The sequence below is a fragment of the Nycticebus coucang genome, chromosome 13 (assembly GCF_027406575.1).
Source record: "Nycticebus coucang isolate mNycCou1 chromosome 13, mNycCou1.pri, whole genome shotgun sequence".
Lineage (NCBI taxonomy): Eukaryota > Metazoa > Chordata > Mammalia > Primates > Lorisidae > Nycticebus > Nycticebus coucang.
In genome coordinates, this window is record NC_069792.1 from 90,662,276 (window position 1) to 90,688,663 (window position 26,388).

The 26,388-nt window shown below is 49.3% G+C and overlaps 1 protein-coding gene across 19 annotated transcripts in view; it reads right to left on the reverse strand.

The window, feature by feature from the left end:
• CYRIB (CYFIP related Rac1 interactor B) overlaps window positions 1-26,027 on the reverse strand; it is a 154,650-nt gene extending 128,623 nt beyond the window's left edge. For 4 of the 19 annotated variants that reach the window (XR_008373789.1, XM_053558749.1, XM_053558745.1 and 1 more), the window contains exon 1: window positions 25,461-26,027. Coding sequence is in view for 3 of the 19 variants with exons in the window: in XM_053558749.1 (XP_053414724.1) it covers window positions 25,461-25,755 (295 nt within the window). In the remaining 16 variants the exon portion in view is untranslated. The other 15 variants (XM_053558727.1, XM_053558738.1, XM_053558733.1 and 12 more) reach the window with 12 other exon arrangements.
• Between the last annotated feature and the right edge of the window lie 361 nt (window positions 26,028-26,388).

Below are 26,388 nucleotides of genomic sequence, written 5' to 3' on the forward strand. Positions count from 1 at the left end.
GCACGTTACCTACAGGAAGTCAAAGCAGGGAACCTTCCAGAACCAACAGATATTTCCAAAATAACCATGTGACCCTAACTGGCCAGTAAGAGCCTTCTCTAGCACTTTGGCTGAAGCCACTGGGAAGGGGTACCTTCACTCCCCCAAACCCCAGGTAAGCCTGGGGAAACCTGAATCCAAGCTGCCAGCAGCCTCTTGATGTCCCAAAGAGAGAGAGAGAGGGACCTCCTGAATATCATGGAGAAAGGAAGGCAGAGCCAGGAGACAGGGAGACAGCCAGCCAACATGGTTTGGAATCCCAGATCAGCCATGCCTAACTGGGGAATTACTTCACACATAAACTGCCTTTTCTAAACTTAGGCTGGTTTGAGTTGGGTTATTGCCACTTGCAACCCAGAATGCTGATTGATTCAGTGCTCAGTGGGTGAGCGAGAGGCTGCTGATGCTCCCAGGCAGGCCCCACTTCCTGCCCCAGATACCATTTCAGGTCTGACTGTAGCTTACTAATGGCACCTGGGTGCCTGGCTCCAGGCCCCACACCTCTGCTTTGTGCAGTCTCTCACCTTCCGCCTCCCAGCTGCCACCTCTTCTAATACACAAGTCTCCATCTGGTCTGCAGACTGTGATGTAATTTCCTTTACCACAGCTTACAAGGCCACCATCACCTGGCTGATGTCCTCAGGAACACTCTAGTTCAGCCACATGGACCTATGAATGTTCTTGGACCTCACTGAGATCCTTCCCCTCTGCACACATTTCCTCAAGCTACCTGATGCGAATAGCATTTCCAAACATCAGGTGTTTTTACAATCCCAGTTTACACCATCAGCTCTTTGAGGACTGAGGTGACCCCTCATGTTTTAGCCCACATCCTGTCCACTTGGCTCCAAGCCCCCAGGCCCCATGGGGGTCAAGTAAATGTTGAAAGAACCTCAAGAACACAGCCCCTTCTCCCAGATGATTATCAAGGCCCTACCCCAAGCTTTGTAACACCCACTTCAGATAGAAAGAGGCTCTGAGTTTTTTACTTCATTATGCAAATTCAAGTGGGGTTTTTAAAACTTTGAAAACAGTCAGCTATGTAAAGTTCAGCCAGGACCCTAAGAAAAAGTCTATGAAGAGAACTTCTCTTGACGCTGAACACAAACTGACAGCAATCATCATGCAGTGTACACAGAGCTGATTTCAAAATAGACCTTGTAGAGCTTCTGGTACAGCGTCCCATTTTACAGAAGTGGAAACTAATTTTCCAAGAAGTGAAACTTCCACCCAGCCTCATCACACAGCTAGGAAGCAGAGGTAACCAGGACAAATACCAGGTTCTCTGCCTTCCCCCACTAACATTTATAAATCTTCATTTTAATTTTTTTATGACAACATGAATTACACACTCCCTTAAAAATGTAAGCCACAGACAAGTTCTGTATGTATTTTCTGCTCTTTGCACTGTATCTCAGTGGGTCTCTGAAAAATGGGGTCTCTGTATTTACTGGCAGAACCACCAGAGCCTTCCAGGCCTTAGACCTCATGTGGTTTCTCACCCTCTAGACTATCCGTCAACGTTGCCAACATTGGCAACACAGGCGACAGCCGCGGGTTGTGCAATGAAACGCAGTCTCTACTTCCTAACGTGGACCTATGGTTCTGGGTGCGCTGAGGTGTCCATCTCACGCATTCTTTGTTTTTAATTTCAGATGAATATGGAGGTACACATGATGAGGTTACATTGTTTGCATTTGTTAGGCAAGGTCCCTGTTGGAGTTGTGTCCACTCCCAGAAAGTGTGCCACATACCCTTAACTTGTGCCCATTAGTTAAGAGTACAAACACGCCCCTCCTTCCTCGTCTTTCTCTTCCTTCCCCTCCCTTCTCTCCCCTCCCCCCCAGCTTGAATTGAATTGAGTTTTTCCCGACTGTGGACATGTATTAGTTCATCCACTGGCTTCCTATTAGCATCGAGTACATTGGAGACTTGCTTTTCCATTCTTATGATACCTTGCTAAGAAGAATGTGCTCACTGATTCTTTTAAAAGAACTCAAATTAAGTCGGTCCCCAGACAACCTCTGATTTTGGCAAGCCCCTAAATCAACATGCAAGGAGCCACTCTGTGTCAGTCCCTGCTCCAGCCAGGACTGGGCCAGACTGGCCTCATCAAGGTGGCAGAACCAAGCTACCAGAACACGCTCCCACTCCGCTGGCAGGATGTGCTCAGGACCACGCAGGCCCCATGTCCTCTCTTATTCATGCCATTATCCTCCGGAGGGAGAGGTAGGGTCACCTTTCTGCCTTGTCCTAACCACTTCTAGGCCATGGCTCAGTCTGTGACGACACATTTTATGGGATGTGTTCTATGTATTACTTTTCAAAGTAGAATTGGACAAGAGTGGCCATGTGTCATATGACCTTCGCAGCACCTCTACTAAAACTGTAAGTCAAATGTGAGTTGTGTTCATCTTTGGTTATGGGTAGATCCTGAGCATTACAATTTTAATGCAGTTTTTTCCTTTCTTAAAATGTGCATACATTTTTTGGCACCCTCTGTGTGTGTGTATGTGTGTGTGTTTATATATGCATGCACAAATGAATGAACAGGTGAAAAAACAAGACGTGGTTAAAGGCAGGACAGGCTGAAGAGCTGAAATGAAAGCTCCAGGTGGGCAAATGTGTGTCTCTCATTCTTCACTGCATCCCCAGGCCCCAGCACTGGAACTATGCCTGCCTGGCACTTAGTATGTGCTCAATAAATCCTGCTCAAACTCATGTTGAAACCTAATTTCCAATGTGGCAGTACTGAGAGGCAGAGTCTTTAAGAGGTGACTGGGTTGTGAGGGCTCTGCTTTCAGGAATGGATTAATCAATCCATTGGATTAGTTATCTTGGGAGGGGAACTGGTGTCTACATAAGAAAAGGAAGAGAGAGCTGAGCTGGCAATGTGAGCTCACTCAGTCCCTCACCATGTGATGCCCTGCACTGCCTCAGAACTCCACAGAGTCCCCACTTGCAAGAAGGCCGTCCTCAGAAGCAGCCCCTGGACCTGGGCCTTCTCCACCTCCGTAACTGTAAGAAATAAATTCATTTTTCACAGAAGTGGTAGCTCATGCCTGTAATCGTAACACAGGCAGGTGAAGGGTAAAATGCTTGAGCTCAGGAGTTGGAGGCCAATCTGAGCAAAAGCAAGACCCCCATCTCTAAGCCTGCAGTTCCAGCTACTCGGGAGGCAAGAGGATCACTTGAGCCCAAGAGTTCGAGGTTGCTGTGAGCTATGACTCCATAGCACTTGGCACTCTACCCAGAGCAACAAAGAGGGAGAGGGAGGGGAAAGAGGGAGGCATAGGGAGAGGGAGAGAAAGAGAGAGGGAGGGAGGGAGGGAAGGAAGGAAGGAAGGAAGGAAGGAAGGAAGGAAGGAAGGAAGGAAGGAAGGAAGGAAGGAAGGAAGGAAGGAAGGAAGGAAGGAGAAAAGGAAGGAAGAGAGGAAAGAGAGGGAGGGAAGGAAGGAAGGAAAAAGAAGGAAGGAAGGAAGGAAAGAATTTTTCTTTAAGTTACCCAGTTTCAGGGATTCTGCTATAAGGAATAGAAAACAGACTAAGACATGGCTGAACACCCAGCCCAGTTTCCCTCGATGAACATTTCCTGAGCAAGTACTTACCTGGTGTCAGGCTCGTGCACCACTTGGCGAAGGTGCAGGACCAGACAGACGCAATCGATCCCTGCCTTCATGAAAGGAGCCCTAACCCACAGGAGCAAACTGCACACACTCCTGCACACCGAGAGGAGGCCTGGAGGGGAAGGAACAGAGGCTCAGTAAAGGTGAGCTCTACAAGAAAGAGGAGGAAAGACAAACGGAGGAAGGAGGAGGCTACTTTACAAAGAGGCAGGAGCACAACGTCAGGCAGAGGGAACAGCGCAAAGCCGGGGGCCGCAGCCAGTGAGGAAGGACAGAGAGCTCAGAGGAAGGCGGGGGCCGGGGCCTGGGGACCTTGAGTTTTATTTAGTTTTTAAATAACAACAGGAAGCTACTGAGGGTTTTAAGCAGAGGGATAGTATGATCTGTTTTACATTCTTAAACAATCTGGCATGATATGAAAAATAAATTGGAGAGAGGGGAAATGTCCCCTCAGCATCCTGCCCATTTGTCAAAGAGTGAGAAACAACCCCATGATAACTCGGGTCCAGCCATCAGTAATGAAAGGAATTTGGGTTAAGAAGGAAGAGCAACCTTTCCTCTACAGTAACACAGCATTTCCTGGTTGTCATTAAATTCTAAAACACACACACGGGGCCTGCTCTGGGTGGCAAGGCTGGGATGAGCAGGGCATGTGCAGACAGCCACCCTCTTACTCATCTTGGTCATTACAGGACTCAGCGTAATGTGCTTTTCGCCTGGTTCTCCTAGCTAACGAGCCACACGTGGGTATTTCCTGTTAACTATCTTCTGCACACCCCATACACATATTACATGAGTCCCAAGTTCATACACATATTAAATGAGTCCCAAGTTCATACACATATTAAATGAGTCCCAAGTTCTATCAATTCCATCTCCAAGGTAATTCTCAAATCCACTGTCTCCTCTCAGTTTGGTAGTTCCCAAATCCTCTCTGCTCACCACTGCCTCACTGCTGGCTACAACAGCCTTAGAAACAATCTCCCAGAGAAGGGAACACTTTTACACTGCTGGTGGGACTGCAAACTAGTACAACCTTTCTGGAAGGACGTATGGAGAAACCTCAAAGCACTCAAGCTAGACCTCCCATTTGATCCTGCAATCCCTGGGCATCTACCCAGAAGGAAAAAAATCCTTTTATCATAAGGACACTTGTACTAGACTGTTTATTGCAGCTCAATTTACAATCGCCAAAATGTGGAAACAGCCTAAATGCCCACCAACCCAGGAATGGATTAACAAGCTGTGGTATATGTATACCATGGAATACTATTCAGCCATTAAAAAAAATGGAGACTTTACATCTTTCGTATTAACCTGGATGGAAGTGGAAGACATTATTCTTAGTAAAGCATCACAAGAATGGAGAAGCATGAATCCTATGTACTCAATTTTGATATGAGGACAATTAATGACAATTAAGGTTATGAGGGGGAAAGCAGAAAGAGGGACGGAGGGAGGGGAGTGGGGCCTTGGTGTGTGTCACACTTTATGGGGGCAAGACATGATTGCAAGAGGGACTTTACCTAACAATTGCAATCAGTGTAACCTGGCTTATTGTACCCTCAATGAATCCCCAACAATAAAAACAAAAAAAGAAAGAAAGAAAAAAAAGAAACAATCTCCCAGCTGGGTGCAGTGGCTCAGGCCTGTAATACCAGCACTATGGAGGCCACAGCAAGTGGACTGCTTGAGCCCAGGAGTTGGAAAAATAGCTGGGCATTGTGGAAGGCATTTGTAGTCCCAGCTACTAGGGAGGCTGAGGCAAAAGGATCACTTGAGCCCAAAAGATTGAGGTTTCTGTGAGCTATGATGCCATGGCACTCTACCCACGGGGACAAAGTGAGACTCTGTCTCAAAAAAAAAATTTTTTTTTTTTAAATTAAGAAACAATCTCCCAATAGCATCCCTCCCTCTAGCCTGGCTCTCTTGCACAAAGTCACAACATCAGAGATTTTTCCAGAAATCATAAACCTGACTGCTTTACTCTTTTGCATATAATCCTCCTTGGAGTGATCACACCCTACCCCTCCTGATGAGGACCAGCCATGTGGTCTGAGCAGGACTATCCATATATCCCTTTAGGGCTGCCCGGGCTGCCCTAAGCCAAGTCCTCCAGTCCTGACGCTTTGCCAGTAAGCAGTTCAAGTAAGAGGCAACCCCAGCCAGAAGTCAATCAACACAGGGCATTCTCCTGGACAAAGGGATTGGCTCCAGGGTACACACATAACCTACTGTGGTCCAAAAGGAATTCGGCAAGAGATGCGGATGTAAAATTTGGAACTGCTGCATCCACGTTACCACCACAAAGAAGGCAGTCTGAAGATAAAACTCACATAAGAAGGCAGACCTAAAAGAACAGCAGAGAAATGATCAAGTGCCCAGATCAAACCCTACCTGAAGCCCGCCCTGCCCCGAACATTTCAATTATACATACATATTCTTAATTCTTCCTACATAAGCCAGCTTGAGCTGAGTTCACTATTATCAGCAACTATAAATATGTATGTTCACTATATTCTCAAGGTACAAACTCCTCAGCATAGCATACAATGGCAGTCAGCAAATTACAGCTCATGGGCCAACTCAAGCCCCTTGCCTAGTTTTGTAAATAAAGTTTTATTTTAACACAGCTACACCCATTCATTTACAGATTGTTCATGGTTGCTTAATTGCTACAACAGCATGGTAGAATAGGCGTAACAGAGACCATATGGCCATCAAAGCCTAAAATTTACTGTTTTCTTATTTACAGGAAAAAATTGCAAACCTCTGACATACAGGTCCATCCATATTTTGGCTTCTGCCTTCCCTTCCAGATGACAGCTCACCACTCCTGCCTCCCTGGATGGGTGAGGCTGAGTCATCTCACAGGCACACCCTCACCACTAGCCATTCTGTCCACCCAACTCCTTGCATCCTACTGACTGTGGCTCAGGCGTCACCTCTCTTTGAGAGTCCCCTGTCAGGGTTAACAGACCTTGTGGAACCACAGCACCTCGGCCTACCCTTCTCCTCTCCCACCATGCTGGACAGACCCAACTGTGTGACTGCCTCCACCTCTGGTCTGAAAGCTCCTTAAAGGCTGGTATTATCACTTTTATATGTAGAATTGTGTCCCCCTAAAATTCATAAATTGGGGTCCAAACTCCCAATACCAAAGAATGTGACCTTATTTGGAAGCAGGGTCTTTGCAGATGTAATCAGCTAAGATGACATGACACTGGTGGGGGGCAGGCCCTAACTCCTATGACTGGGGTCCCTGTGAGACAACAACCATGTGGAGACAGAGACACAGGGAGAACACCGTGAGAACACAAAGGCGGAGATCAGGGAGATGTGTCTACAAGGGTTTCCCATAGACACCAGAAGCATGGGATCGATTCTCCCTCACTCTGTCATTCACCCCTCATAAGGAACCAGCCTGCCAGTACATTAACCTTGGACTCTCAGTCTCCAGAACAGCTCTTAGACAACAAGCGTATGTTGAGTCTCCCAGGTCAAGGTGCAAGCTCAGTCTTCTTTATCTTTGTATCCTGTGCTCAGCACAATGCCCGACACATAGAAGGAGGCTCAGTGTTTACTGAACTGAACTGAAGCAGCTAGGTTTTCAAGACATCAGGCTGGTGGGTGTCTACCTCACAAAAGGGAGCTGAGAACTAGAGAGGCACCTAAGTGAGCTCCCTGTCTCACCGGGTGAGCCAGGCCCACAGCAGGGGCAGGATGCCCCCCTCAGCCTTGGCGGGACACGGCTGTCGGGGTACAGAATACAGACGACAGAAATCAGCTATGACCAGTTCATGAGAAAAAAAGGAGTCTGATGAGAAGATACAGGGTGCTCCCAGAATCAACAGGCCAGCTGGAGAACCAAGCTTGGGCAAAGGACCAAGGGATATTGAGCGGAAGGAAGATGTGGCCATGGCCATGCCACAAGATATCTGCTGAGGACACCTGCCACCTCTACTGGACACTCAGCTCTGACTGACCTCTAAGTGCCCCTGCGTCTCTGCAGCATTCAGTCCACAGGGGAAGCTGGAGATGGCAGTGCCCATGTGGCCAAGCTGAAGTCATATACTGATACCCAAGCAGCTACAAGAAAGAACATCTGGTCTACCTCAGCTTTCATGCCTGCCTCCCTCCAAGACTGGCGGTTCCCCCAAACAGAATGTGGGTAGGATTCTGTACACCCCAAAATACAAAAAGTGTCTGTGAGACATGCCAATCCACCAAACCAAAGAATTGGATAAATATAGATCCATGAGCCCCGTCTCACCATCACTGGGTCCCACGGGACAGACTTGGGGGTTTGCAGGCTGGCAGAAGGGAGGGCGAGGTCTATGTCTACAGAGTCCCAGAGCCAAGTGTGAACAAAAGAAGTGTTTCTTCACCTCTCACCACAGAAGGCGAGTGTGAAGTAGGATTTCAAGCATCTGCTATTGCAAAACATCTAAAGTAGTAGCAAAAGGTCATTTTCAGAAACATCCTCTTCTGCTCCATAAAGCCATTCAGTGTCAGCTGCCTTTTGGACAATTTAATTACCATTACCTGAAGCTCGCTCATTCATACACTCATTCAGGAAACTGCCCACAAACTCACATGCCAGGCCCTATCCTGGCTATTGGGATTACAACGATGACTCCATTGCCATCCCTCACCTCCAGAAGCTCAGTCATTGGAGAAGACAGCAACAGAGCCAGCTTCGCTTTAGGAACAGCAATTGCTCTGGAGGCTAGAGGTTACTGATGTGAATATGAGTGCCAGGCTTTTTTAGCACTTTCTGGGCATCACTCCATTTCTTTACACACACACACACACACACACACACACTGCCTCCCAGTGAGTCACCTCCCTAGTCAGCCACCAGCCCTAGACAGTGCAGAAGAGTAGGACCGGCTGTCCAAAGCTGGATCTTCTTAGGAAGGGCTGTGGGATAGTGGGTTGGCTAAAGATGTCAAGTCTTGGACAGTCAATGTTCCTGGGTAGAGTGATCAGATACCCAGGCTGACCCTGTCACCCAGCTGGCCCTGCTAGAGGGCAGACCCTAGTTCTTGGCCAACAGCTTGGTCCTCAGGAAACCAGAGGATGAAGCTTGTCTCAGATGCCCCCACCCTACCCTCCACAAACATCACAGCAACACCCACCGTCTGCACCACACTTTCTGGTTCATGAAATGCTCTTACCCTCCATCATTCACTCACTGAACACCTGGTGTATGTGAGACACTCTGCTTAGTGCTAGGGATCTACAGAGCGATACACACAGTCCCCTCCCCTATAGGACGCCACTTCCTCTGGGAAGCCCTCCTTGATTTCTTGCTGCAGCCCAGGCCTGCCAACATCACAGCACAGCCCTCAGAGCTGGCTCTCTCAGTGAATAACCCCCTGGCTCAGATGGAGGGACTCACCTACCTCATATACCATCCCCAGGGCACACAGCGGGAGCAGAATGAACGCCTTGAGGAATTATCAACAGGGACATCTCGGAGGGCAACCAGCCATCAGCAAACAGAAACCAAGTGGAAAAGGGCAGGTGAGACGCTCGGGATAAGAATCGGGCATTTTTATGCCATATTCAGTTTAAAGATGAGAAAATTTATCTCACAGAGCTTTGGTGATGTGCCCAAGATGTTAATGCTAGCAAAACTAGCTGGGTCTCCAATCTCATCCCCTTCATGCTAGCTTCCAAACCAACTCTCTCCATCCCAGCCAGCTTTTAGTGCTCCTGTCCCCAGGGCTCACAGAGTTCCATCTGCCTTCCTGTGACCACCGTATTGTGGGGGACCTAACGCATTCTGTATGCTCCACTCTGTTTTCTTTTCTTTTCTTTTCTTTAGACAGAGTCTCACTCTGTTGCCCCAGGCCTCAGCCTAGTTCACAGCAACCTCAAAGTCCTGGCTCAAACTCCCAGAGTACTGGGTATGAGCCACCTTGCCTGACCCACCTTCTGGATTTTTTTTTTTTTTTTTTTTTTTTGCAGTTTTGGCCAGGGCTGGGTTTGAACCCACCACCTGCGGTATATGGGGCCAGCACCCTACTCCTTTTGAGTCATAGGCACTGCCCTGGAGTATTATTTTTTTAAGATACTCTGAAGATAGAAGCCTGTGGTTAAAACAAAGAAATGGATTCCTAATGATGGAATGTCAGGTACTCATTGATTCATTAAACCCAATACTTACAAGCACTTACAACATGCTGCAGGTGCAGAGCTACAGGAGAGAACACAGGCAACAATCACTGCCCTCCGAGAACGACCAAGAAATGGTGTTAGGAAAAGCTGGCATCCACGTGCTGAGGGAATGAACGAACGGACTGTGGGAAAGGCCAAGAGATCTACTCAAGATGTAACTTCAGCTGACTCAGCGCTCGTGGTCCAGGGGGTGGGGGCAGGGTGGAGACCACACAGTTCTTCACCCCAGCCCACTCCACCTTCTACTGTTCTCCTTCACTCTCCTTTCCACACCCGCCATACCAGAGAAACAGAATGGGCCTCCTTTTTTGGCCACTGCTGGCTTCCTAATTAAAGTCAAGGATTTGTGTTTATTCAGGGTCTATAAACACAGACCCAAAAAGAGTGTTTAAGAGAAAGCAGATGAAATGTGGGTAAGGACTGGCTAATAAAGTCAGAGGGAAACGCTGTGAGTTTTCAATCACGACTGTGATTAAACAAAACTTGCAGGAGGACACTTTGAGGGCCAAGCACATAAACGTGCGCAGTGCCTGAGTTTCCAGGGTAAAATGTAAACCATGACTTCCTGCAGAATTAATTGGTCCCTGGTGGGAGATACGTGCTAAGTTCCTTGGAATGAGTCAGAGATCACCAGCAGCTAATGGGCTTTCCCCTCCCCCGTCCTAGGTGACGAGGTTGTCACATAGCCTGTCCAGACTGCATTTAAAAATGCAGTGGATTTTCAGGTTCACAGGGAACAGCCCTTGGAGGAAGAACCTGTGCTCAGATCATAATAGGGGAGGCCTCAAGAAGTGTCAGATGCTGAGGCTGCTGCTTCCAGAACATTCACTGTCAGCTCACCTCAGGGCCTCAGGCTCCTCACCTGGCCACTGCACTAGCACTGGCTAAGGTGGCTTCCAACCACAGCATTGGGTTCTTCCAAGCAGGGACCTGGGGAGCAAAGGAGTCCCCCTGCTCTGAAACATGAGTGACAGTCTAGCCAGAATTTGAAAGTTAGGGACAGATATGGGAGAAGTCCAGGAGCCCCCCAGATTCTTCCCTAAAGAAGTGGACGACTTTGTGGAGATCAAAGGGGGCCAGCCCTAATGAAACCACAATGAACAAGTTTCCACAATTAAGGATCCCAAGGGGAGAGCAACCAGTGGGGCCCAGAAAACAAGCAGTATCTGTGATTAAGCCTTGCTGATGAAATTCCCCTTTCATCTGGTTCCCCTGAGGGAGTTTGCTGGCTTCGCAAGTTATGAAAAACCGTCTTGAATATACATTATCCTCCAGGACACTAAACAGAGAGCGTGGCCTTCCTGCCTCTCCCCTCATGGTTTTGCAGAGGAGTCTTTAATGTCAGACAGTGGCAACCGCACAACACTCAGTGGCCCAGGCTCTTGGCTCTTCTCTGAGCGAGACCATCTCTCTCACCGGCTTTCACACTGTGCAGGTCCAACTCCTCAGTTTACAAAAAGTTTTTCTGGACTTTCACACTGAATAGGTCCAGCCTCAGTTTACCAATAGTTTTCTGGACTTGGCACTGAACCTGGGACCAATCTCTCCCAATGCAGAGACCCCAGGAACCATGGAAGCACTCTCTGGATACGGGACTGGTTTTAATACCAGAGTGGAATCCATCCCAAGTCAACTCCAAGTCAACTTGGATTCTGAGCCACTCTGAGTACAAATGGTCAAGAGCAAAACAGACCACTGAAGGACTGCTCCATGGTAAGCCAGTCCACCTGCTGGTGCCTAGAGTGGCTTGACTACTCTCCTGTCTACCTGTTTTAGCACGAGCTGTGCCTTCTGAGATGCTGCTCCCCACCATGGCCTTCAAAGCTCTGTTCAAACTGTCGCCTTCTCTATAAGGCCTTCGCAGCTCCTCCAGGCAGTTTGTTTTGGGTCAGTAGTTCCTGAGGGCATGAGCCCGGCCAGGCCCTATGCTCGGCTAGAAGTATAAAGAGGAGAAACATCCTCATCTGGCCAGAGACCTGCCCAGACTGGAGTTTCCAAATAACCTCTGGCTCATGACTCTATTTTACAAATTTTACAGTATAATATTTCAGATATATGAAAAACATGTAAAGAATCATAAAACCACCTCTTGTATCTAGCACCCAGCTTAAGGAACAAAAATTAATGAATACAAACAAAGCCTCTTGGGTACCCCAATCATAACCTCTCGGATCCCCAGAGGTGAGCACTGTCCCCAGGATTTATCATTTCTGTGCGTCTCTTTTATACTTCCATTACATATGATCCTACCCCCAAACAACGTACTGCATTGTTTCGCATGTTTTAAATTTTTCACAGTTTTAACACTTGGACTATCAATGCAACAATTAGCATTTATGTCCATCTCCTCCCACAGTCTGGAACCCCCGGTGGGCAGTGCGGCTCCTGTGAATCTCTGCATCCAGCCACCTAACTCAAACCCTGGCACGGACCACGCGCTTCATATGTGCTTGTTGAAAACAGAAAACAAGGAAACATCGAGGGCAAGTTCTTCACTCATTAGACCCAAGAAGGGAGGGGGGACAGGGTGCAGGGGCTTCCCCGGTGGAGTCTACTAACACTGCAGCCTTCTGAAGGTGCACAGCACCTAGGCACGACACCATTGGCCAGGTGGGGGGAATGGGGCAGCATTTACGTAAGGAGCAGCCCCCACAGGGCCGCAGCCAGCACACACGGGGCTTTCTGTATGGGTTGGTGAATGAAGGACCATTTCTATATACAAGAGTAATGGAGAGGCTGGAACAATTAAGTATGACTGCTCCAGAGGCGACCCGACTCAGGACCTAACAGAGCAACAGAGTCCTCACTCATCAAGGACCAATGTCTTATTTCATTCAGCCCCTGTCCCACCCTGATTTTCCACTTAGTAAACAATACAGCCTCATCTGGCTTCTAGGATCTTCAGAGGAAACCCAGTGGATGTCACACAAATGAGAAAACATTTTCATGTGCAGGGGTGGGGAAGGGAAGACAGTTTACGTGGTCACCATGAGAACAGGCTAATTTGGGGGGGACAAGGAACGCCAGGCTTCAGAATAAAGGGCAGGATGCAGCATCAGTAAATGCTCTTTTCATGAATTAAGATGTGTCTTTTGACCTTTGAATTCTCTGCCAGCCCAAAGTACACATCTATGAGTGGAGTTTAACAAGAGCCAAGGCTGAGAAAAGTTAAGTTCCAACTCTGGCCCTGATCAGCTGTACAGCCTTGAGAAAGTCACTTAACCTCCCTGGGCTTCAATTATCTAAAAAATTATGCACTCTATGAACTCTTTCGCATTAAGGCCTACTGTGAACTCAGCCTGTGGATCCAAAACAGAAATGGCCCAGTCCTGGGCTCAGCAGGGTTTAGTGGCACAGAGATGCAAGGCAGTGTTAATATTCTTTATCTTCTATCATATAAGCCCCTTTCTGACTTTTTTTCTTTTCCTTACTTCTTTCTTTTATTTTTTTTTTTAAAGATTCAAGACATGGTACTTGGTCAATGTTAAGTAGAACAGAGGGAGCCAGGAAGCTCATCTTTAATTCAGCGCTGACAATACTCAGCTCAGCTCAAACTTGGCAAAAACGCTTTTTCCCGCACGTCTATTCATAGCTGTCTGTTCCTAGAGTTAACGCTCAATCATTCCCCCTCATGGGGCATGAGGAATTGCCCCATGCTCTGAGAATAGCATGGGATAGAGCATGGGCTGGGAGGCAGGAGGGGCAGAGAACAGGGACAGACCTAGAAAAGACCCCACCTGTCAATCAGAGCACAGCCACACCCTCCGGGAGGGCAGGAAGGCAGCGGCACCCTCCAGTGTGGTCAGCAGGGAGGCGACAGACTGCTGTTACTGAGGGCCTCCTGTGACACTCAACTTCAACCTCGCCAGGAAGAAGGGAGGGAGGCTCAGACAAGTAATGTCAAACATAGAGCCAGAGAGCTGGGAACACAGTGCAGAGACAAAGCCCACTGGGACAAGCACCCAGGAGCAGATGGAACCAGCACCCTCAGGTGATTAAAACCTTAGAGCTGCCACAGGTTTCAACTTGTCCCAAGTTCAAGTTCCAAACCTCTTGCCATAACCGCTTCCCACCTGCCCGCAGCGACTTGCTGGGTTGAATTAAATCTCCCAGGACATTTAGATGAGGATTAACCGAGATGATGTATGCCTGCCAGAAACCTCTACCATCGGTGTTTTAACCCTGTGTTTTATCCCTTCCTATTCTTCCAACTCTCCAACTGCAAGGACAAGAGCCTGCACAGCGTGGCTCGGTAAGCACATGGCCCAGCTCAGCAAGTAGCAAAAGCTTCAACCTTTATTCATTCATGCACAGCCCCACGACCAGCCGCTGACGTGTCACTTCTATCTAAAGTCTGGGCAAAGAGCTCAGATGAGGGGGAGGGTAAGGGGTGGAGAGGAGCAAAGGGCTAACCTAGGGAGTTTTCTGGACGTTCAATAAACCACTTATTTGAGATACTATGTGTCCCCCTTTTGTATTTAATCATAGAAACACATATATACACACATAAGAATGACAGATACTGGGGTGTGAAATGGATATTTAAATAGAGTCTAGTTTCTGCTGTTCACCCGAAGCAGAAAATTAATCCGTATGCTCATTCACCAAATACGTTTGGTACCTGTGCACCAAGACGCCAGGTACCTTTCCGTATTTTGTGCCTCCCTCTATTTTTTTTTTAAATAGTATTTATTTACTTATTTTTTGAGACAGAGCCTCAAGCTGTCACCCTGGGTAGAGTGCTGTGGCAACATAGCTCACAGCAACCTCCAACTCCAAGGCTTAAGCGATTCTCTTGCCTCAGCTGGGACTACAGGCGCCCACCACAACACCCGGCTATTTTTTGGTTGCAGCCATCATTGTTGTTTGGCGGGCCCCAGGCTGGATTTGAACCTGCTAGCTGAGGTGTATGTGGCTGGCGCCTTAGCCGCTCGAGCCACAGGCGCCAAGCCTTGTGCCTCCCTTTAAAGAATGGCTCAGGAGCTTTGAATCGGAATCCTTCCAAAACACAGGCAAGGATGACAAGTGGGCTGTGTAACAGACACAGAACCCGAGAGGAAAAGACATTTTAAATACCATGGAGTCTGTCTGGAAATCTGCAATCCCATAACTGAGTGGCACCTTGGTCTGCCTGTTCCTGGTGGATTTCTCCAGGGCCGATGCACCCATTGCTCCTTGGTCCTGCACCCCAGCACAGAGCACCCGTGAGACGTCTCTCTCCATGGATGGGGAGGGGACAGGAGCGGGGGTGGAGGGAGCCTCAGGTGCTTGGAGACAGGTCACTCACCTTGCACTGAGAACACACAGAGCTCCATCACCTGAACTGAAGTTTGGAATTTACACGATGTCCCCAAACAGAAAACACCTGGGCACTGTCCAGCAGTGGCTCTCATTCTTCTTACCTTTTCCTGAACCTAATTTCTATTCGACGTGAAGAGAATTACTGATATTGGGTGTTTCTTGGTTCCTTAATCCTATCAGCTGCTCACTGGGAAGGAACAGTGAGGGTCTAGAAAAATCTCATGACCTCTCTCTGACCCCAGGTTTCCTCATTCATAAAATGGCATCAATGATGTCTTCTGAATAGTCAAGGACAGCGCGGTTCATGCTGGCTATTATATTCAAGAATTGCTTGACATCTGGGACTAGATCTTGAAAAAAATTATAATAAATTTTTAAAAAAGGATTGTTCCTTGTTATTGGGCCTGTATTTTTTTTTTAATTTTTTTTTTAGAGATAGGATCTCACTCTGTCACCTAGGCTGGAGTGCAGTTGTATGACCATAGCTTACTGCAATCTTGAACTCCTGTGCTCAAGTGAGCCTCCTCCCTCAGCCTCCGAAATAGCTAGGACTATAGATACCACCACGCACTGCTAATGTTTTTTTTTCATGTGTGTGCAGAAATGGGGTCTTGCTCTTACTCAGGCTGGTCTCAAACTCCTGGCTTCAAGTGATCCTCCTACCTCAGCCTCCCAAAATTCTATGAGCCACTGTACCCAGCCACCTGTCAGTATCTTACATCAGGGATGCCTGGGCCTAAGTTTTATGAATTGATCTGTTGAGTTGTACATCATTTATGAACTGATCTAAACTTTGATTTTCTTTCCTTCCCAGAAAACAGCATGGTACTAGGTTAGAGAAAAGAGGAGAGGAGAAAAGAGAGGAGAGGAGAGGAAAAGAGAAGAAAGAGGAGCAAGGAGGAGGTTATCCTTCAGTAGAAGTAACACAACCACATTACAGGAAAATGTGCAGAAGAGGGAAAGGGAAAGAAAATCATCCTAATTCGCGTCCCCAACATAGCCTCTGCCACCATTTTGGTGTAATCCTTGACATCCGGTTTCCTATAAATGACTGATGGCTCTTCTAAGTCTTCTCCCAGACTCCACAGCCCTGACTTGTGCAGCGTATAATATTTCACCGTGTGGCTAAAGCACAACTGATTTGAGTGTATGATTATTGTCAGACACGTAAGTTATTTCCAATTTATTCTGTTATTGTAAAAAGCTGAGTTATAGACATTTGTGAACCATTTTGTCCATTTTTTTTTTATTGTTTCCTTAGAAGAGATTCCCAAAATTGGGCTCACTGGGTCAAAGATGATGACAGTCTTCATGTCCTTTGACATCAATTGCCATAGCTGCCCAGAAGGGTCACTCAGAGACCCAGTCGGCCACTAGCAATGTGTCTTCACGGGGCTGGGGTTAGGAGATACACCTTTCTGGGGCAGGATCAGGCACCCCTACTGAGTTTTCTCTGGAGTAAGTGCTCATGGAATATTCTGATCTCTGCACGCAGGCACATGCAGTCTCAGGCTCTTTTCAACCCTCTGCTGCTGAAGGGGAGCTCCATAACACATTCAAGAGCAAGCCCCAAGGTGGAATCAAACACTCCCTCCTTCCTCCCCTAACAGCTATCTAGGGGTGATGGAGAAACAAAAGATCAGGTTCCTCTTCTTTGGGTGGTAGGTGTCCAAGGCCTAGAGACGAAGACAAGTTTATCTGGAGAGGAGCGTCTTCCAACCACATGCCCAATCACAGAGGAAAAGGGTTTGGGAAGGGGCAGGAGACAGTTGAAGGTCATAGCTAGTTTATTCTTCATTTGTGTCTGGACAGTTCCACGTGGAGGCAGGGCCTCAGGGACGAGCGTCCAATCCAAAGGCAAGGTGTCCCCCCCAAGGACGGAGGAGGCTGAAGCCCTTCCAGATCAACTCTAGGATGGAGAAATCAAGCACAGACTTCAGATGTGTAGGAACAGTGACAAGACAGTCAAAGACCTAAGTCTAAGAGCTGTTGTGAGCCCTGGGACTCAGCTTTTATTAAAAACAAACAAACGAACACACAAAAAAGAACCTACCAGGTATGACAGCACATGCCTATAATCTCAGCTACTTGGGAGGCTGAGGCAGGAGGATGGCTTGAGCCCAGCAGTTCAAAGCTAGCCTGGACAATACAGCAAGACTCTATCTTTAACTAATTAATTAACCGAATCAGGGCTCAGTAGGCCAAGAGTGGCTATCTCCTTCCTGCCCACTGGGTCTTATGTAACTCACTGTGGGGTCTCAGGATAACCCTGCACATTCCAAAGATGTCCTCAATGCATCACAACATACAATGGGCTCACATCACATTCTTTTTCTTCTTTTTTTTTTTAACTGTATAATAACATTGAGTCAACGTCTGATGTAAACAGCAGTGGACACTATACAATAAAGTACAATGTACAACACACAAAAAAAGAAATCCAAATAGATACAACAGGCAAAATATTGTTTTATATTATTAAAAGTGTTTTGAGTGAAAAAATAAAGCACTATGGTCCTTGGCCAAGAGGGTTACTGAGATGCCCACCGTTATGAGATGCCCATTGAGAAACCACCATCCTCCCTAACAGGGAAGAGCAGGTGCCATGTCTGCTCTTGGGTAGATGACTCCATTCAGAGACTTTTCCTGTTATGTTCAGGACTTTAGGCCGGGCACGGTGCCTCACGCTTGCAATCTGAGCACTCTGGGAGGCTGAGGCAGGTGGATTGCCTGATCTGATGGGTTTGAGGCCAGCCTGAGCAACAGTGAGAAAAATAGTCATCTCTAAAAATAGCCAGGCATTGTGGTGAACGCCTGTAGAGTCCCAGCTACTTGGAAGGCTGAGGCAAGAGAATCACTTGAGCCCAAGAGTCTGAGGTTGCTGTGAGCTACGATGCCATTGCACTCTACCAAGGGCAACAAAATGAGACTGTCTCAAAAAAAAAAAACAAAAAACCCGACTTTACCACCCACAGGAGGCAGGAAAAGCAGGTGGGTGGTGAAGATGGTCTGCACATTTGAATTCCAGCTCTGCTTCTCATCACACTTTTGAGTTTTCTCAGTTTTCCTCATCTGTAAAGTGGGGATAATATTTGCCTCACAGAGTTACTGTGATGGTAAGAAATAAAATGTGCAAAGTACACGGCCTGTGGTCCACGCGCCATGAGAGAAAGTTACAAGTACTATGAAGGGAGAACAAAAACTCAGAAGAAACCCAAAGCCACAGAAACCCACCACATGATGCTTATGGGAATCCTGCTAAGAGGGGCTTTCAGCTGGGCCGTAACTGCCTACACAAATGGTCTGGAAATGTCACCTCACTCCCGGCCCCTGCTCTCCCACTAATCAACCTCCTGGTCTGTCCTTCATGGTGTCTGGTGACTCTCCCTACTATCCCTCCCACCTGCAAACCTGTCCAGAAAGCTTTTCTGACTCCTGAGTGAGCAGAATGGGCCTAAAGGGTCGAGCTTGGGTTTGCCCAAGGAAACAAACCCACACTCTTTCCTTCTGTGATCCGCTCAGGCCTCTTAGAGACATGTGTGTGGTGACCGTGAGACACACAGAATTCATTTCCCACATGGATCCGTCACAGGGCCCAGCACACAGTAGGTGCTCACTTAATGACTGCAGGTGAATGGCCAAGTGAATCACTCCTTCTTCCCTTATAAACGAAAAACTTGAGAGCTAAAAAGTCATGTTCAGGAATGACTGTGAAATATTGCTTTTCAGAATACTCAGAAATCTCTACTTGGTTCTTTCATTCGAAAGCCTGTTTGATCTGTGTGCTCGCTGGCTGGTCTCTGGTACAAAACCAGAGTGGAGGGGAGCAGAGCAGACATTTTAGGAAGTTATTGCCCAAGTTTCACTTTCACAGTTTCTTCTGCATTCTACTTCAACTCTGGTTTTGAACAAAGCTGGTAAAAAGACTTCCTTTAGCCTACAGTCTCAGTCTCCCTGAGTCCTAGCCCTGGGTCCTAGCCCCGAGGCTGTGTGGACTGGGGACTCAAATTACTGAGTACCTATTAGACGCCAGAGCCTATACCAGGCATATTCAGAAATATGACTTAAGAGCCAAAACAAGCTGGAAAACAGGCACTGAGATGCTAGAGAAGGTTATACTACCATGTGCAAAAGGCTTCACAGGGGTGTCAGGCCTGAACCAAGACCTGGATCCAAGGGCCAAGCTTCTCATCCCACCACTATCCCTTTTCAAAGGCGCCAGCCACCAAGGTTGCAGAGAGTTCTGTTTGATATAAAGCCACCCAGCAGTTTGAAAACATCTTAAAGAAATGCCCACCCCACTCAGCACGTGTAGCTCAGCAGCTAGGGCACCAGCCACATACACCGAGGCTGGTGGTTCGAACCCAGTGGGGACCTGCCAAACAACAACTACAACAATAAAATAGCCAGGCATTGTGGTGGGCGTCTACTAAAAGGCCAGGTGCTTTTATACACTTTATCCCACTCAGTCCTCTAAACGCCCTAGGGAGGCAGGTAGTTAATAACCCAGCTGAACCAATGGCAATTCTGACCAGCAAGATGATGTGACTTGCCCTGCCCAGGTCATGGGCAACGGGCTCCTTCAGTTTTGCAGTGCAATAGAATTTGATGAGTTTAAATTCCAAAGAGCATAAAGTGGCCAGAGCCAGAGACATGGAGACTCTGTTAGACAGATGAAGAAAAGATGGCGCTGTCCTTCCTCCAGCTGCCCATGCCCTTCCCAGCCTTAATTCCTCTACGTGAGTCTGCCCTCACCTCTTCAACTGATGCTGGTGTGGGAGGGGGAGAGGATGGAGAGAGGGTTGTCTCCCCAGCCGGCTGTGTGTTCAAAAGCTATCACTTTTGTGATTTCAAAGCTATCACTCTGCTTGTGTCAGGCCTTCTTTTTCACTGTGGATTTAAGGATTTAGTCCCCTGCTGAAGGAACGGCAGGAGCAGAGGTCCATGTTGAGCTGCGGAAGGGCTCCAGCCCTCAGCATCCTCCTGCCCTCACAGCCGGTGCCTCATGCAGACAGTGGACCTTGTCCAGGCAGGCACTGCAGCGTGGTGGACAAAGCCTGTGTGCCAGTCCTGGATCTGCTTCTTGGGTAAGATGCTTCCTCTGTGGGCCCCACTTCTCTCATGTGTTTAAATTAGAGTACTGGATGCTCAAGCCTGAAACTGGGCAGGAGGTTCCTGCTCGGTCCTTCCAGACCTCGACCACTTGAGAGGGAGCTGGGCAGCTCGCACCGCCTCTCCCCCGCCGTCCCTCCAAGCCACCAGCCCCACCACAGCAGGCACAGCCCCTGAGTCCGCTGGTACATGAAGGCAGCCTCTCTCCCATCCCACCTTTTGTGTTCCCACTGTCACCTCTAGTGAGGTCTACCCTAGGCCTTTGTCATCTGCCATGTGTTTTTTGTGTTTCTGCCTCATTTGATAAGCAGCCTTGGGAACCTCAAGGGACAAATTCAGATCTGTGTCCTTGGCATCAGCCCAGTCCTGCATGAATGAGAGGAGGGGGCCACGTTAGATGACCTCCTAGCCCACCCTACTCAAAGCTGGGGGCCTCAGAGCACGTGGTACTGGGTCCCAGAATCTCAGCCCACCTAAGCCTGCCCCTCGGACCTGCAACTCCTCTAACTCCCATCACTTGCTTTTGCCACCCAGAATCCTCCTGAAGTGGGGAGCTTTAGTAGGATTTGCTGAAATGTAGCCCATTGTTAACCAAAGGAGATTCACTGTGGGAACTTTCCAGAAGCCTGCCACTGACTCCTCACGAGGAGGATCCGAAGCAGCCCCCACAGGGACTTGGCCCGTGTTATTCACTCCTTGCTTTCAGAAATGCTGACACATGTCCTCTTCCCTGGGACTTGGTGACCCGCACCCTCCCTTCTCTCCCCAACCCTGAAATAAGTGACCACACACCTGTCCACACCAGGCAGCAGAGACAGACCGACTGGCTGCCCACCCCACACACACAGTCCCGTGTCTTCCCTGGTGTTTCTATCTTGACATTTATTCAACTTGCAAACGAAAGGAACCTTTCCAAAACACGTTTTCAGTTTCTTAATAAACCTCACAATTCCTTTAATGATTTCAGATTATCTTAAATATTTATAAAAATCACTCTCAGCAACACTTCTTTAAGCAAACCTCCTCATCGACTTCGATTATTTATATATTTATGAACATCATGTTCAAGGAGCAGATGGCATCTAGTAAGTCTTCAAAAGGGAGAAAAAAACAATCAATGGGACAGAATGCAAACTCGACGACTCCCCCATTTACTCTCCTTGACGAGCTCTGGTACAATTATCTCTCCATTCAGTGGAAGCGCCCTACAACTGCCAGTCAACAATCGGTTTAAAATAGCGCACTTGGACTTCAGAAAGCTTGGAGGCTCCAATCTGAATCTAGGAATAACCTGCCAGCCAAGGACTCCATTTCCAAGGGGAACTGAGCTCTACTGCGGGGACAGAACAATGGGGTGGGGAGGGACAGGGGCAGGAGCAGAGTATAAGCGCCTACTGTGTGCAGCGCATTCCACTGGATTTCCACAACACCTCTCACTTGAGCAGTACTATTCCTTTGAAAGATGAAGAAGGCCCAAAGAGAGAGGAAGTACCCAGCTCAAGGTCATAGGGCTCCTAAAAGGCACAGCGGGGGTGTAAATCCAGCAATCTGGCCCCCAAACCCTCCCTAAACGTAGACAAAAAAGGGTGAGAGGGGGAAAAATAACTGTTCTTAACCTCATGGGTCCTTGGCTACAAAGTTCTTTCTTTCAACCTGGCAAGGCTAATCACCCCTTTTTAAGACCATCAAAGACTTAACTCCCAAAGCTCCACTAAGGCCCCTAGAACCACTGTCCATTTAAGAACCTAGAAAAGAAAAGTCCCCGCCGAGAGGAGTCCACAAGAAAGTTAAGGGAAGATATGAAATGAGTGTCACAGGCACACAGAGTTGTGGGGGACAGAGACTCTTTATCCTGAGATATGCTTGAAAAACAAGCTGACAACAAGCATGTCTTCAACATGTCTTTACCAGATGCCCCTTTTAAGGAGAGGATAAAAGAATAAAATTGGTCCTTCTCTTCCCTTGTACCCCCAATTTACTTCTTTCAAGAAGCTTCAATTGAAGATAAGAGGGGCACCTCTGGCCTTGAGATGCCTATACTCTGGCCGAGGAAACATTGATTACCACTGTTATTGGGGATGATAATAACAATCATTGATGATGGTCATCATTTAGTGGGTGCATAACAGGAGGCATGGCCCATGCTTAGAGCTTTGCTTAAATTGCTACAATGAGCAAGACAACCCCAACACATATTTGCCCCACTTTATAGATGAGCACACTGAGGCTCTGAGAGGTGAAGAAACTTGGTCACGTGCACTTGAACAATGAGAAAGAAAACTGAGGTGTGAATTTATATGTTATTCTCCTACTCAGGAACCCTGTGAGACAGATGGGGGTGGGATTACTTTGCCTGTTTGTAGGATGAGGAACAGCAGGTTCCCAGAGGGTGGCTAGCGAGCTAAGGCTGCCTAGCAGTGGGGAAAGTGTACCGATTTTAAATCTGAGTTTTCACCTATACAGCACTGCCTACAATGCTCGCTGGAGGACGCTTTTGCTGAAGACAGCCAAGTCTCAGACCGCCAAAGCCACATGAATGATGGTCTCTTCAATCAAAGAGACGGCGGTAATGCTGAGCGTAAGTGAGGCCACAACCTCCTGGAACTGGCGTCCCTCATGTGTCGTTCCCGAACATCAGCCTGTAAGAGTGTCAGAGCTGTTGGGGACTGGGATTCCACATAGGGAGGAACCACCAGAAAACAACTTCAAGGTCACCTACAGGCCAGTGAGCTGACCTTGAGATGGAAACAGAATGTACATCCATGCAGAGCAAAAAGAAACCCATTGCTCTTCTGCTCATTCTGTCAAAAAACACGTACTGAGTTTCCAGCACGTGCCAGGCAGCCTGTCCAGTGCCAGGGGAAGCACAAAGATCTTCAAAAAGGACCAAAGTCTAAGCTTTGCAAATAGAGACTTAGGTGAGGGCCTTGCATCTGCCCCTTACTGGCTGAGGGTCTTGTGTCAAATTTCTGGACTCTTCAAGTCTTGGTAAAATGAGAATAGCATCTCGCCTTTACAGGTAACCGTGGCCACTCCGTGAGTTAAAAATGAACCTGCAAATGCTCACACTGCAGCCTGTCACTGCACAGAGGTGCCTGCTGTTGCCTCTTAAAAATAATGAATGGAATAAATCTCAGACTCCTGCCCTCCGAAGGTGGGGGTCACCCACATAGCTAAGGACCCTAACAGAGGTAGGTACAAAGAAAACTTCAGGAGCTGAAACAGAAGGAAAGGGATGGCTGTCAGAGAAAGCAAAATTCCTTGAAAATCTAATGCAAACTGCAGAAACACATACTGGGCCTTTATCTGAAAGCCATTTCCAAGTTTCCAGTCCATGAACCCACTCTAACCTCCTTCATCACATGCTCTGCCTCCCCCCATGATAGAAGTCCAACAAGGACCTAGAGAATGCAAATTACAAGAAGGAAGAACACTCATGCCCACTGACCACTCCTGCATGCCCACCAAGGTAGGAAACCTACCTCTTCCCGGCTTCCTCCACATTACAGCAACCCCCCCAGGCCTGGGAAACATCCAAGCCCCAGCCAGTCACCTGGCCATGCAACGAAATGCCCCTCCTTTTTACCTCGCCCAGTGCAATCTTTCAAGAGTCTTAAAGTCAGGGTTTAAGTTCCTTTTCACAGAGTCAATATTTTCACAAGATCCTCCTCCTCAGTGAATGGGTGGAGTCCATCGAGTCCAGGTGGCAAATGTGGCTTTCTGGGGATGGTGAATGGACGTCGCAGGGCAGGGAAGCCAAGCTGTGGAAGCACACCAGCTCACTTCTCAAATTCACCACCCACCCGTTCACTTCACAGCTATCCATGGAGTGCCTCCCACGTGCTCCAGGCACCCCTTCTAGGTGCTGGGGATGCAGAAATTCAAGGTGACTGGCAATGACACGTTCCATCACTGCATCCCCCGCCAGCCCAGGAAATCCCTGCCCATTTTCTCCAGGCCCTGGTCACAACGGCCCATTTTACAGACCGTAGCTGTCTCAGACTCAGGGACAGTAAGTGGCTTGCCCAAGGTCGCACAGCTAGTAAGTGGCAGGGCCAGGAATTAAACATAGGTGCAAAATCCACGTGACACACCCCCTCAGAGGCTCCTTCCCATTCAATCCCTCCCCACCCCTCCATTTCTTGCAGCAGGGTGGGGGTCTCTCCAGCAAGGGAAGTCCTCGGTTTCTCTTTCCTGTCGCCCCCGACACAGGACCCATGTTTCAAAGGACACACGGGTTCCTTCCAGACCCACACTGTGTGTACTCAGTCCAAGAAAGCCCTGCAGGCTGCAAGGGCATCTACCCGCTGACACTGAACTTCCATTTAAAAAGAAAGATGATTAAAAGATAAAGGGCAAAGAGGAAGTGCTCTTTAAACACAGGCGGGTGGCCACCCGAGGAGGAAGTGTTGAGGCCAATGGAGATTCTGTTCACCTCCTCTAGTTCCTCATTTCTACAGCGACTGGCCTTCTCGATCCCTACTGGAAGTCAACTGGGAGCTGCAGTGCGCCAGGGTCCGTCCCTGTGCCCACACCTGGCTCGCAGGAAGGATCTGCTCAGGGACAGCCACCCCCACCAGAGCGCCCCCTGCTTGAGGGCGCAGGACGCGCCGGCTGTGCCGGGCACCCTGCGCGCTCCCCGCATCTGGGTGGACCCGGGCGGCGGCCCCGCTGCGTGCTCCCCTCTTGTCCCCCCGCCGCCCCCAGCCCACTCGAGGTGCCTCTTCTGGGCCCCTCCCGCAGGCCACCCCAGCCAGCCTGGACGCCCCCGCCCCTGCGGCGCCCCCTCCGTACCCGCGGGGGCGCCCGGCCAGCGCGGCCCGGATCGCACCCCTAGCTCTCCCCGCACCCATCACGCGCGCGCCCCGCGCCCTCCCCGGGCGCACCTCAGCTCCAGGGGCGCGCGTGCGGGCGGCCAGGCGACCGGCCAAGGGCGCCGGCGGGGCCCAGTCACGTACCTGGCGGCCCAGGCAGCCGGGCGAGGGGAGCGCGGGAGCGCAGGAGCCTCGGAGCCTCGGTGCCGCCGCCGCTGCCGCCGCCGTTTCCGGGTTGGCGGGTCTCACGTCACCGCCACAGGTTTGCGAGCTGCCCCCGCCGCAGCGGCAGCAGCAACAGCAGCAGCCTTGGCGAGTGCCAGGCGAGAAATAACTATAAAAGGAAGAGGCGCAGCGAGGAGGAAGAGGAAGCGCTGTTTACCTTCGAGAAGCCGAGCCGCCGGCGCTCGCACAAAAGGAGGACGCTCGCCTCGCGGACGCGCCTCCCCCCGCGCCCCGTCCCCGCCGCATCGCGGGGGCCCCGCGTCAGCGCGCGCCGCGCCCCGGGACCGCCCCGCGCCGGCCCCCACCCCAAAACGCGCCGCCGGGGTGCTGGCTCCCATCCGTCTGGTGCCCACCCGAGCCTGGGAGCCGTGGGCCCGCGGCTGTGGTGACCTTGGGCGAGTCACAGCAGGCCGGCCAAGGGTGCGTGGGGCGCGCTGGGGGTGGGGAGTCATCGCCCGGCTGGTGTGTAGGGGGAAGTCTGGCTCTGGGAAGTGCAGGGTGGCCCCCAGGGTCACAGCCTGCCGGGCAGGGCTCCAGCCCGAACCCGAGTGCGAGCCTCCGGACCGTGAGGTCGACCAGGTGCCTGTCCCTGGGTCGGCTTCCCCCTCACCTGGACTTAGGGGATGATGACAGTCCTTCCCCAGCTCACCTCGCAGTGGAGTCAGTAAAAGGATGCGCTGTCCAAACGTTCACTCAGCCCTTCAACAGATATTTATGGACCTACTATGTGTCAGGGCTGTTCTGGGCCTGGAGGCCACGGCTGGAAATCACAACAAAATGCCTGCCGAGGGGTGGATGATGAAGATACACTGTAAACAAGTATCTGGTGGTGCCTGAGTGCTAAGAGAAAAAATAGTGTGGTTGTCTGTGGTACCCTAAGTGGCTCTTGACTTTTAATTTAGTACAGAAATTCCCAGATTAAGATCTCACTCTAATTCCAGTTTCCGGTATTATGGGAGACCCCATTTTCTCCTCCTCTGGAATGGCAAAGGACGCCTTTTTCTTCATGTAACAGGACGTGCCCAGAAAACTGATATTCTTCCCTCTGCCTTGCTCCCCTGGCCCTCAAGCACATCCTATCATGA